At 40.8% G+C, this 14,265-nt stretch overlaps 1 protein-coding gene across 1 annotated transcript in view; it reads left to right on the top strand.

Moving 5' to 3' along the window:
* Nucleotides 1–3,682: 3,682 nt before the first annotated feature.
* LOC129364917 (hemicentin-1-like) overlaps nucleotides 3,683–14,265 on the top strand; it is a 47,362-nt gene continuing 36,779 nt past the window's right edge. Inside the window, 2 exon segments of the mRNA XM_055037867.1 lie at nucleotides 3,683–3,757; nucleotides 4,225–4,315. Coding sequence (XP_054893842.1) covers nucleotides 4,243–4,315 — 73 coding nt within the window. The 5' untranslated portion in view covers nucleotides 3,683–3,757; nucleotides 4,225–4,242.

Here is a 14,265-nt window from a genome sequence, read left to right as displayed (position 1 = left end):
AAACAATAAACATTACATTGAGTCAAAATGCAATAATGAAAATCAATAATACAAGTCAATTATGTTGAATCCATCCACTGCTATTCAAAGGAAACTCTATAACAGGGAACAACACCCCCCCCCCCTCCCCCCAGGGAAGTCAGATCACAACCTCGTTCACCTACAGCCACTACACCCCCCTGGTCCAAAAGCAGCCTACAACAGCTCGCTCCATCAGGAGATGGTCCCCTGAGATGGAGAGTGCTCTGAGAGACTGTTATAACACCACGGACTGGGATGCACTGTTCAGCCCGCATGGAGAGGACATAGAGGGGCTGATACACTGCCTGACGGATTATCTGAACTTCTGCGCAGATGTGGTATCCCCTGCTAAGACTGTCCGCTGTTACCCTAATAACAAGCCATGGGTAACGCGGGAAGTCAAAACTGTCCTCAACAAGAAGAAGGCTGGCTTCAGGAGAGGAGACAGGGAGGTCATGAAGGCAGCACAGCAGGAGGTGAAGCAGTGTGTGAGGGAAGCAAAAGACAGCTACAGGAGAAAGGCGAAGCAGAAGCTGAGAGAGAACAACATGACGGAGGTCTGGGAAGGTGTGAGGACCATCACTGGCCTCAACACAAAGACCAGAGTCGTTGAGGGAACAATGGAGAGGGCAACGAACTGAACAACTTCTTCAACAGGTTCAACCAGCCCGTGCCCCTCCAACCCCCTCTCTCACTGCAGCCACCTCTGCTCCTTACCACACACCTCCCCCCAGACAACACAACACTGACAACCCCCCCACACACCTCAGCACAACCTCCACCCCACATCACCACAGACCAGGTCAGAGAACAGCTGAGGAAGCTCAAGCCCAGGAAAGCAGCAGGGCCGGACCAGGTGTGTCCAAGGCTGCTGAAGACCTGCACTGCTGAACTGGGAGAGCCACTACAGCGGATCTTCAACCTCAGCCTGCAGCTAAGGGAAGTGCCCACCCTCTGGAAGACATCCTGCATCGTCCCAGTGCCCAAGAAGAACAGGCCCAGCGAGCTGAATGACTTTCGGCCCGTGGCACTCACTTCACACCTGATGAAGACGTTGGAGCAGCTCTTCCTCGGACTCCTCAGACCTCAGGTGGAACATACTCAGGACCTCCTACAATTCGCCTACCAGGCAGATGTTGGTGTGGAGGATACCATCCTCTACCTGCTGCACCGGGCCCACTGCCACCTGGATAAGGGCAGTGGCACAGTGAGGATCCTTTTCTTGGACTTCTCCAGTGCCTTTAAAACAATCCAGCCCCGTCTGCTCCAGGACAAACTACACAGCATGGGAGTGGACCAGCACCTGGTCACCTGGATCCATAGTTACCTCACCAACAGGCCGCAGTATGTCAGGCTAAAGGACACCGTGTCTGACACTGTGGTCAGCAGCACAGGAGCCCCCCAGGGCACAGTGCTGGCCCCTCTTCTCTTCACCCTGTACTCCTCTGACTTCCACTACAACTCGGAGCTGTGTCACATACAGAAGTATGCTGATGACACAGCCATAGTCGGATGTATCAGGGACGACAGAGAGGAGGAATATCGCTGTCTGGTGAGGGACTTTGCTCTCTGGTGCCACAAAAACCATCTGCACCGCTAAGACGAAGGAGCTGGTTATAGACTTTGGGAGGTCCAGACCAAAGCCGAGACCAGTCGTACTAGAGGGAACTGAGGTCGAGGCCATGGACTCCTACAAGTACCTCGGGCTGTGTTTGGACATTAAACTAGATTGGTCAAAACACACCAGCCACCTGTACGGGAAGGTGCAGAGCAGGATGTACTTCCTGAGGAGACTGCGGTCCTTTAACATCTGCAGCAAACTGCTGTGGATGTTCTACCAGTCAGTGATTGCCAGTGTCTTCTTCTACACCGCGGTGTGCTGGGGAGGCAGCACATCCAAGAAGGACACGTCCAAACTGGACAAACTGATCAGGCGTGCCGGCTCTGTGGTCGGCATGAAGCTGGACTCTCTGTTGACGATGGCAGAGGCGAGGACACTGAACAAACTGCTGGACATCATGGACATCAGCAGTGTTCTTGACCGGCTGCAGCCGGGATTTGATATATATTTTTTGACATTAGTCCTAAAAACCTGGTAATGTTCTTCAGGTGATAGGAAGCCAACTTTGTAATTGTCTCTATGTGTCTCTAAAGGTTCAGGTCGGAGCCCATCACTACACCCAGATTTCGGGGCCTGATCACTAGTTTTTTTAGTTGTAATAATTGTGTTTTCACTTTGCTTTAGCCTAAGGATGTCCTACATAAAGGAGTTCCCCCCAGTGTATCATAGGCCTCGCAGCAGGACATGCTTTACTAGCACTGCCCGGCCTTCTCCACGCTGGGCGAAGTGTTGCTTGTTTTTGATTTTAGCTCAATAATTACAAAAAAAGCGTAACTTTCTTTTTTTTTAATGCCGGACTGCAGTCGTCTCCGTTGCTCTGAGCGTTTCACTTGTGGAGTGGATTTATTCATAAAAGATAGGTTTATAGCTGATGAATTTAAAGCTGGGAGAGCTGACCAATCACACCACTAGCTTTGTACGATGCCACTACTTGATCGCTGAAGTTTACTTTATGGCAGATTGGACGCGCCTCCTTTCACTCAAACTGGACACAGGCTGACCTGCACCAACCCCTGGGAGGAATTATGTTTTATTGGAGAACTTTATATGAAGGTAGGAGTTTAAAGCTCAAGGCAGGAATAACTTGTAGTGGGGCTTTCAGAAGTGCGTTGAAAGCTCTCCTCTGAAAGCGGTGAGAATGATTTTTCTTTGTGGGTGATGGTAATCACATCAACAAACATATTCATACATAAAAACAGTTACAACATCTTTTGAAAACACATGGCACATGGTAATACAAGATATATTGAGTGGGAGATGCATCCCACCTGAGAGTGTGTCTAACAAACACCTAAATCTAAACATTTGTATTTAGGTCTACAGATATTCTCCATAAGAATGTTCAATACACTCCAGCCTCATGACACGAGGAAGTCTGGAGTCAAACACCCAGTGGCCCCAAAACACGAAGCCCCAGTAGTGCCCCAATAGTGAGTCTCTCATCTCCAACAACAACGAATCCCTTCATAATCTCTAATTCTCCCTCCTTCTCTGGTGCTGAATCTGCTCCAGTGGTTGAAGTTTGTGTGGTTAACATATCAGCCCGGTTGACAAATGTTTTGTGTCTACTTTGGCGTCCTTTAGTGTTTGCTCTCACAGTTCTTCTGGACCCGCTCCACCACGTATCCCCCCTGATCTACTGAAGTGACAAAATTTATATCCTCAAATGAGAATGGAGGGGTGGGTCAAGGAGGACTGAGAGATTTCAGCCCAATGTCCTTCAAGAAAATCAACCAGTGTTGAACATGTGTAGGTCAATACTGACACTGTCCATGTCTGGACATATTTCTGAATATCAACAGAAAAGCACATCATGTGGAGTTATTTGATCTAAATCATCTTTGAAGAATGACACTAACATTAAAATTAAACAGTGACTTCCTCTTTCATGTTGACAGACTCCACTTGTTAATCAGTAACGAGGTTGTATTTCAAAATAATAGTTGTGAAATTTGGCTAAATTATTTGATGTATTCTTCAAAATAATCTTTATTAATATAAAGTCTTTTTCTCCTGACATTTATTGCTATATAAGTTCTGTTGCTCTTGACAGCCAGTAGTTACCGTAGCAACTAGTAACAGTAGGCTCGTCCCCTTTTGCCATCTTTAACTCTGGTATGTATTAAGATCAGCTCTGTGCTTTCTTTACAGTACTATATTTTAACACGTATGTTAGACTAATTTAATATTATGCAGTGTTTAATGTTTTGTAATGATTTGTATATATTTTCGCTGTTTCATAATTAATATTTCACATTTAAGCTATCTCTGAGTTTACAACTGTTAACTGATGTCAACTGTTTATTAGGAACAATTGCTCTGTAGTTTGTTTGGGGTTATTTATTGTATTTTTATTTAATGTATAGGGCCTGGACTGATGTTAACACCAGCTGGTTCCATAAGTTTGTGTTGATTTGATTTATCGTTATGTATGTTTCCTGGCTTTTACTATATTACAGAATCATTTTAATGCTATGAAATAATCATGACATATTTTTCAAAATATTTAAATTCTGCCTTTTAATCAACTGATCTCTGATTTGATCAAGAGACAGCTTTAAAAATATTAATCTCATCATCAGCTTGTTCCAGTCAGAGAGATGAAGAAGCTCTGTCACCTGTATAACAACATCCTGATAGTCGGCATTTTACTGATTGTCTTCGGTCCTCCAGGTGAGTTTGTTTGTTTAGTCCCTTTTATTTGGAGACGTCACATAAATTACTTATAGTCTGAAATATTTGATTCTGATATGGTTGAAAGTATTCACACCTAACATGAAGCTTCATGTTAGACAGGATGATTTCGCTCCACTTTATTTTCATAATTCATCTGTTTTACAGGTGCTTTGGCTCATTGTGGTAACCTGGGAGACTACCACGCACATATACCATCTAGGATTGGAGCTATAATTGGAGCTTGCCTGGACATCCCATGTCTTTATGATTATTTTCCCGGACTTGACAGAAAATCAATCCTTTATGCAATATGGTTGAAACATATTCCGGATTATCACGACGACTCAGACAAAACAATTTTTTTTAACAGCAGTGGGACTATTAACACACTTCAAATGGAATTAACTGGAAATGTGAGAAATAGGAGATGCGACACTCGGATTGCTGAAATATTTAAACATCATGAAAACATTTACATGTTAAATATTGAGAACGACGGAAAGACAACATCATTTTGTGGAGATCCTATAAAGATAAACGTAGTAGGTAAGAGAGCTGTTTTCTATCTTTTCTATGTAACATACACTCACCAGCCACTTTATTAGGTACGCCTTGCTAGTTCTGTCTTGGGAACCCTTTTGCCTTCAGAACTGCCTTTATCCATGGTAGCATAGATTCAACAAGGTACTGGAAACATTCCTCAGAGAGTGTGGTCCATGTTGACATTGTAGCATCATGCAGTTGCTGTAGATTTGTCGGCTGCACATCTATAATGTGAATCTCCCGTTCCACCACATCTCAAAGGTGATCTATTGGACTGAGATCTGACTGTGGAGGCCATTTGAGTACCGTGCACTGATTGTTGTGTTCAGGAAACCAGTCTGACATGACTCGCGCTTTATGACATGCTGCATTATCCTGCTGGAAGTAGCCATCAGAAAATGTGTACACTGTGGTCATAAAGTTTGCTGTGTTAGCTGACAGCAGAGGCACACGGTGTGGTTTTCTTCTGCTGTATCGCAGCCGCCTCCAGGTTCGATGTGCGTTCAGATATTCTCTTCTTTAAACCTCTATTGTAACAAAGGGTTCTTTGAGTCACTGTTGCCATTCTATCAACTTGAACCAGTCTGTCCATTCTCCTCTGACCTCTGGCACCAACAACCATGCCACGTTCGATGTCACGTAAATCACCTATGTTCCCCATTCTGATATTCGCTTGGAACTGCGGCAGATCATCTTGGCTATGTCTACATGCCTACAAGCATGTGATTATTAACTGATTGGACTTTTGTGTTAATGAGCAGTTGGACAGGTGAACCTGAAAAAGTGGCCGGTGAGTCTATTTTAGCTTAGTTATGTTGTAAAATGATGAATTTGCAAATGTAACCAGATATTATCACAAATTAGAAATAAGTGTTAGGGAGATGTTTTTATCAATGCATTTTCAATTTACTAAGGTTATTTATTTAAATTAAGGTTTGCAGATTATCTTGTTTATTCCCAGAACAAAATTTAGGAGCCGAAGTCATTAAGCATTACAATTTAGAGAATTGTTAATATTGAGTACAGTCTCAGCCAACTGTAATTTACACTATGTCAGCATTGTATTCTTTGACACCCTGGGTGAATCACCTTTCCGGGGAGATCATCCACTACATTCACATAAACACATTAGTCATCCCCAGCACAAAGCTTGGCACCATAATACACTCTCTCTTCTCTGCTGATTCCCTAATATTTACTGAAAGGAGCCGTTCCCATATACTTTTTTTATTTACCTTTACTAAAGTTCATCATTGACAATTTACAACAACGTCACCTAATCATTCGAGGCGCCATGACGGTCGTTTGAAGTGAACTTGTTTTCCCAAGTTGCTTTTTCCAGTTTATTCATGGCTTCTTCTTGTTCCAGTCAAGCTAATTTGACTGTAATCGTAACACATCTTCCTCCTTGTACTGGAGCAGCCTTAAAAACGAACAAAAGAGTTTTTAACCACACATGTTAGGCTACAGGACTGTGCAGCACTGTCTCCATGGTTACTGACGGTTAAACGCGTACCTTCTCCATAATGCGATTTTTGACATATTTCTAATCATACTTACTTATAAAGAGTATGAACGTTAGTCTTCTTACCTTGTAAAAAGTGTTCACTGCAAATCCACAGTTACACTGAGGGATGACAGTCATTATGATTGACGGCTGCTGTCCAGCACCGCCGTATCTTTCCTCACTACAAGTTATAAGATAAAGCGGCAAGTTTGCTTTGCTTCCTTGCCTGTTTGTGCAGCCGACCACACAGCATCCTGTGACCATTTTTAAAGTGAAATCAACCAAATAGAAGGATATAAGGTTATAGATGTATATTTTCATCTGGCTTTAAAGGAGCACATTGGTTGTTTTGACTTCTGCCATGGCGGAGTTTGCATCTGTCTGTCTCAAGTAAAGGGTCAATAAAGGAAATGTTTCATGGAATTAAAAGCTTGTTGATGAGTAAAATGGTGTTGTAGTTGTAGGTATAATGTCCAAGTAATCAATACTGTATTTTGTGTTGTGTTTCACTTTATGACATGTCTGGTTTGAAACCACAGAAACTCCTTGGGCTCCCACCATTGCATATCGAAAAAATCTGAGGGAGCGTCAGGTTGTCACTGTAAACTGCTCAGCTACTACTCCCTGTTCAGGCACACCTCCTGAACTCACCTGGAATCTGAATAATGACTCTATCAGACAATATGTGAGAGCCTATTATGGAAACATTATAACCAGAATCCAGTATACCATCGATCTGACACACAAGCATGATGGATTTAATATCAGCTGTTCTGCTAAATATCCTGTGAAAGGAGGATTCAAACAGTCACCAGAGTCAATAAAGACTCTCAGTGTTTCATGTAAGTGAGCATATTAGCACAGTATGATTCATGTTTATTCCATTTACTTGATCAATTTACAATAAAACAGGTTGTGATATTTGAAAAATTGTGAGTTCAATGCCTTTGTTTCCATGCAAATATTCTTTGTCTAAGTGGAAAGCATATAATTTTGGGTTATTAAAAGAAATATTACAGGCCAATTAATGATATTCATTCCATCTATACTAAATGTTTAGAATGTTTCAGGTAATTAAATACATAACTTAAACATCTTTTGGAGATTGTGAGTAACAGCTTTTCCTATGTTTTAAGATAATCTGTAGGAAAAACAAGTTCTAAAATATTTCAGGTTTTAAAGCACTGCAGCAGCCTTAACATCTACCTTACATGATATTGATGTTGATTAAAAACTCTTTGAATATTCTTTCAAATAATTTTTTTTGTAAAATACCCATATAAAGTAAATATGTGTCTCATTTTCCTCAGATTCTCCTAAAGACACCAAGGGAGAAATCAAGCCGAATTCTGTGGTGTCAGTCGGTTCCGTAGTGGAGCTGTTCTGCCGAACCAAAGCCAAACCTCGACCCAGATTCATCTGGATGAAGGCCGGCAAATATGCACCCACTACAGTATCTAGAAAACAGGCCTACAGATTCATTGCTACTCCTAATGAAGACGGAGAGTATTACTGTGAGGTCAAAAATCCTGTTGGTCATCAGAGATCGAAACTCATCAGACTTATCGTTGCCTGTAATTCTTTTTTTTTTTTTTTTTAATAAGATCATTTTATTTCTTATATATATATACATGACCTGGTCAAAATAGAGTGTCTATCTTGATTTAACTAAAGAAATAGGTATAGCCCTCCAATTGGATAATCATTCTTCGTCAGTTAAATATTGATATTGATTAAAAGCTCTTTGAATGTTCTTTCAAATAAAATTTGTAGTAACATTACAAATATAATGTAAATATGTCATCTGACTTTCCTCAGCTGCTCCTAGGAATACCACGGCATCAATAACTCCAAGAGGTTTGCTGCCAGTAGGTACCTTGGTTGACCTAACTTGCACCACCATAGCCGAGAGACCGTTCAACTTCACCTGGTTCAGGAGCAACAAAGATGGAACAACTGAAATAACTACCAATCAGTTTCACACCATCACTGCCAGTCCTGCTGAAGAAGGAGACTATTACTGTGTGGCCACAAATAGGCTTGGTAATGAGAGATCGAAAAGTGTCTGTGTTGACACCAGTGGTAAGCATTGCAGAAACTTATCAAAACAATGCCAATGATGAGTCTTGATGAAATCAAAGCTAAAGGTGATCCAATGAAATATTAGAGTCTGTGACCTTTTTCTTGATGGTGATTTGTTTTCGGCCAGGCAGTGTATATATTTATATGAACAAAAACATAAACGAAGCCCTTTTGTTTTTGCTCCCATTTGTTTATGAGCTGAACTCAAAGATCTAAAATAATTTCTCTGTAACCGAATATATTGTTCACTAGTCTGCCTAAATCTGTGACAGTGAGGACTGTTCCTGTCAAAAAGTTTATTCAACCCATCTCTCAAGCACATCAACATACTGGTGATGATGACTACACAGGTGTGCCTGGTAAAAGACCAGTTTGAAATGTGCTGTTTGCTTAATTGGTGGGTCTGAAAACCAGACCAACCAGATGTGTCCAACACATCTCCTTCACATGGAGTTGATCTGCTTGTTCATAGTAGCCTGTAAAATGTGGAACATTTACTGGCCGTTCAAAGTTGATGAATATTTTCAGGAACTGGAACGGCATGGGATTGTTCGGGATGCTCTGGATGCGCTGATCCAGAGCATCCCAACCATGTTCAATGGGTGACATGTTTGTTTAGTAATCTGGCCATGCACAAACTGGGATGTTTTCAGCTTACAGGAATTGTGTACAGATGCTTGCAAATTGGGACGGTTCACCAGGATGCTGTGACATGAGGCGCTGTTCGTGGATAAATGCCACAACAATGTGTCTCAGGTTTGCTTCACGATTTCTCTGTGCATTCAAAATGCCATTGATAAAATGTGTTCTATGTCCTCCACATATTTCAGCCCATACCACAAACCCACTTCCACCATCGGTCAATGGTTTGCTGACCTCAGCAAACCATTGACCCACAAAATGAAAAAAACGTTATCATCTGTCTGCCCTGAACAGTGAAAACGGGGATTCATCCATGACAATATCTTGTTTCCGATTTTTCAGACAAAATGCTCACTATCAGACTTAGATATTTGAGCGAAATGATTATCTTGAAAATTTTTTTGATTTTTGAGTTCAGCTCATTAAAAAATGGGAACAAAAAAGTGTTACGTTTATTAATCGTGTTTAATAATCTGTGAAACACACATAGAACATCAATTAAATGTGTGTCTATTGTCAAATTTCAGATATTCCTTTTACTCCCAGCCTTAAAAGCCCTGTTGGTGATATGAAGGAGGGCGAGTATGTCACTATAAGCTGCTCAGCTTCAACTCCCTGTCCAAACTCACCACCTGAACTCACCTGGAATCTCAAAAAAGACTCTTTCAAATTTACAGAGAAAAACACAAATGGAACCTTTACAACTAAAATCCAGGAGACCATGACTCTGTTGTACACACATCATGGATACAACATCAAATGTTCCGCCAGACATCCTGCGAATTTAGAAGGCAAACCAGCAAAGGCAGAAGCGACTATCACTGTTTTATGTAAGTGATCCTGTCAACAGGTCATGGTTCAGCTGTTTCTGATAAATTAGGTTAATGTATGTCCCATTTCCATCAGATTCTCCTAAACTCACCTCTGCATACATAAAAACATCAGGTTTGTTGTCAGAAGGTAACTGGGTGGAGCTGATCTGCTCCACCAGATCCAATCCTCCCCCCAAAATCACCTGGTTCAAAAAAGGCCCAGAAAAATTTTCTGAAGTAGCTAAAGGCATCATTCTCAGGGTTAAATTCACTGGGGGCAATGAGTACTACTGTGAAGCTGAAAATGAGCTGGGTAAACAGAGATCATCAACGATCACTCTCAGATTAAAAGGTAAATTCTGTTTCCTCTTTTCTTTTCCGATTCAAAATCCTCAAAGATATTGAGATATTAACATTTTTAAGCAAAATAAACTGTTAATTTAGGAAAGAAGCTGAAAATATCCTAAGAACTGTTATTCTGGGTAAATTTCATCTGTTTGTTCATTTTATTAATGAAGAACTATTGCATCGGTTTAAACTGTGCTTTACAAAAGAAAAACAATATAATACCGCCAGTTCAGTTTTTTCTCTTCAATAACAGTATTTAAAGCCAAGATATTTTATATGTAAGAGAAACTGAGCATGTTTTCTTGTTAAAGGTACAATGGGAGTCCTGATTTTTGCTTTATTAGGAGTCGTGGGAATGACAGCTCATGTCATTAGAGAGTTCGTCCTTGACAAGTAAGACGCTGTTGTATGAGTTGGTACAATTCAACTGTTGATCTCCTAGTCTTGGTTACATTTTGGTGTTTGATGTTTACTTTCAAGTTCACCTGTTTTTTATTTTTGTTTTTTTTCTTTCAGATGGTCCAAACAGACCTCTTGATCTAGTCCGGCTTCTTAGTTAAAAATAAAGCATTTCAACCCACTTCAACCCTGTCAGTGTTAGAGAAACATCATGCAGTCACCAATTGTGAAACAAGCAATAAACATTACATTGAGTGAGAATGCAAGCAGCAGTGTTCTTGACCGGCTGCAGCTGGGATTTGATATATTTTTTTGACATTAGTCCTAAAAACCTGGTAATGTTCTTCAGGTGATAGGAAGCCAACTTTGTAATTGTCTCTATGTGTCTCTAAAGGTTCAGGTCGGAGCCCATCACTACACCCAGATTTCGGGGCCTGATCACTAGTTTTTTTTAGTTGTAATAATTGTGTTTTCACTTTGCTTTAGCCTAAGGATGTCCTACATAAAGGAGTTCCCCCCAGTGTATCATAGGCCTCGCAGCAGGACATGCTTTACTAGCACTGCCTGGCCTTCTCCACGCTGGGCGAAGTGTTGCTTGTTTTTGATTTTAGCTCAATAATTACAAAAAAAGCGTAACTTTCTGTTTTTTAAAGCCGGACTGCAGTCGTCTCCGTTGCTCTGAGCGTTTCACTTGTGGAGCGGATTTATTCATAAAAGATAGGTTTATAGCTGATGAATTTAAAGCTGGGAGAGCTGACCAATCACACCTGATAGGTATTTGTGAATCTAAATAAAAGAACAAACAGACAACGTAAGTGAATTTTATGAAAGCTTTTGCAAAAGGAGAGAACCCAGCAAACCGCTGCTTCAAGCCGTTTTAAGCGTTATCTAGAAAACATTATGTTCATTCACAAACATCAATTTGGAGTAACTAGTTAGATAAAATATCACAATTTAATTTAACCTTGCATTTCAGACCAGTTGACAATGTAATTTTTATGATTTAAATAATAATTTGATCAGTTACTCAGTTCTTGAGTGCAATCTGTTTGTTCCCATAATCACACTCATTTCCATCAACGTAATGTGACACAAACAGAAACATGAAAATGAATCAGATTTTCAGCCACAAATTTATAGTCTGCTTTCATTGTTTTCCTTTGCTCAAATGGTTATACAATTTTCTGAAGCTTCAAGAATTTTTTTTTATTTGTTAACATTTTTAATGTGTTAATATTTATCTTTAGTTGTCAGAATCTTCTTTTAAGTAATGTATAGATTTTAAGAGCTATCTCAGACGTGTTGGAAAACAGCCACAACTGAATGTCCTGCTGCTTAAACACTTCACCTATTTCAATAAAATGTAGATTCATAACTGTTCAATTTAACTGCAATTAATATTATTTCATTTATTTCTTATTTATTTATTTTAACATTCAGAGATATTTGATTTTAAATCCACTCTAGCATGTATTATCAAGATAGTCCTAAAAGAAAAAGAAAACTTTTGTAAATAATTATTAGCTTAGAATCTTTGATCATTTTTAGCTGGTGTAATTTAGTGGCATAATTTCCGTTAGTTCTTTGCTGATCTTTTAGCGATTGCAGTTTTCCCTTCACGGTTTCCCAATCTGTGGCTCATGGACCCTAAGAGGATCCTTAGCAGTGGCCCTGCTGTTCAGGACTCAGAGTTAAAAGGGACAAACTGAGAGAATTTGTCTATCATTGAACAAAAAAGCCGTTAAGACTTTATTTTCTGGCTAGATAATATGTGAACAGGGTTATAAAGCAAGCAAGTCTTCATTGCAGTAGCAGTGTATAACAGTTGTGTATGTGTATAAATAACACTTATCTTGGATGAGCTCACTTCTCCTTCTCCCTCCTCCTCCTGCTGCTGGCGTCGCTGCAGTGTGGTCCTCTCCTCCTCTCTCTCTGCAGTTTCCTGTCAGTCCAACTGGTTCTGTATTGGATCTTTGAGTTGCCCAGACTGTCCCTCACTCAATGTCCATGCTGTCCACAAATGAAACAAGGGTCAAACAGTTCAGTTTGTTGTCTCTGGAGCACATTATCCTTCCTTCTCCAGGCTGATGTCAGGGAGTAGACCAGCGGAGGTTGTAAGAGTTAGTTTCAGTCCAAATGTCCAGCAGGACACCATGCAGTAGTTGCTCAATGACAGTTCCTGGTTTCAGAAAATTAGGATCAGCAGATCTCTTTTTTGTCTTTCTGATCTTCTTTGTCTTCTTGATCACTGTCATTAGCTGGTGAGGGGGAGGGACATCATCTCAGCCATGGCAAGACAGGTTTGAGTTGAGGTCAGAGGTCAGACGCATCACAGCGAGGCTCAGACAGAGGAAAAAGAAAGAAGCAAATGATTCAATTAGAGTTTGTCTTTCTTTCTGTTTTTTTTTTATTTCTAAATATATCTGTATATATATATACAGTTAGGGCCAGAAATATTTGGACAGTGACACAGGTTTTGTTATTTTAGCTGTTGACAAAAATATGTTCAGAAATACAATTTATATATAGTATGGGCTGAAAGTGCACACTCCCAGCTGCAATATGAGAGTTTCCACATCCAAATCGGAGAAAGGGTTTAGGAATCATAGCTCTGTAATGCAGAGCCTCCTCTTTTTCAAGGGACCAAAAGTAATTGGACAATGGACTCCAAAGGCTGCAAGTAACTCAAAAGGCCTTTCCCTCGTTAACCTGTAATCAAGTAAGTAGTTAAAAGGTCTGGGTTGTTTCCAGGTGTGTGGTTTTGCATTTGGAAGCTGTTGCTGTGACCAGACAACATGCGGTCAAAGGAGCTCAATTGAGGTGAAGCAGAACATCCTGAGGCTGAAAAAAAGGAAAAAATCCATCAGAGCGATAGCAGACATGCTTGGAGTAGCAAAATCAACAGTCTGGTACATTCTGAGGAAAAAGGAATTGACTGGTGAGCTTGGGAACTCAAAAAGGCCTGGGCGTCCACGGAAGACAACGGTGGTGGATGATCGTCGCATACTTTCTTTGGTGAAGAAGGACCCGTTCACAACAACTGAGGTCCAGAACACTCTCAGAGAAGTAGATGTATCTGTCTCTAAGTCAACAGTAAAGAGAAGACTCCATGAAAGCAAATACAAAGGGTTCACATGTAGATGCAAACCATTCATCAATTCCAAAAATAGACAGGCCACAGTTAAATTTGCCCAAAAACACCTCAAGAAGCCAGCCCAGTTCTGTAAAAGTATTTTATGGACAGATGAGACAAAGATCAACCTGTACCAGAATGATGGGAAGAAAAAAGTTTGGAGAAGAAAGGGAACGGCACATGATCCAAGGCACACCGCATCCTCTGTAAAACATGGTGGAGGCAACGTGATGGCATGGGCATGCATGGCTTTCAATGGCACTGGGTCACTTGTGTTTATTGATGACATAATAGCAGACAAGAGTAGCCGGATGAATTCTGAAGTGTACCGGGATATACTGTCAGCCCAGATTCAGCCAAATGCTGCAAAGTTGATCGGACGGCGCTTCACAGTACAGATGGATAATGACCCCAGCCGCAAGGACGGAGGCAGAGGACTAGTGAGTGTGAGAACCACTGTCCAGGACGAAACAACTAAGAT

The sequence above is a fragment of the Poeciliopsis prolifica genome, unplaced genomic scaffold, assembly GCF_027474105.1.
Source record: "Poeciliopsis prolifica strain line A6 unplaced genomic scaffold, Auburn_PproV2 SCAFFOLD012, whole genome shotgun sequence".
In the NCBI taxonomy this organism is placed as follows: domain Eukaryota; kingdom Metazoa; phylum Chordata; class Actinopteri; order Cyprinodontiformes; family Poeciliidae; genus Poeciliopsis; species Poeciliopsis prolifica.
This window is presented reverse-complemented; position numbering and strand designations above follow the sequence as displayed.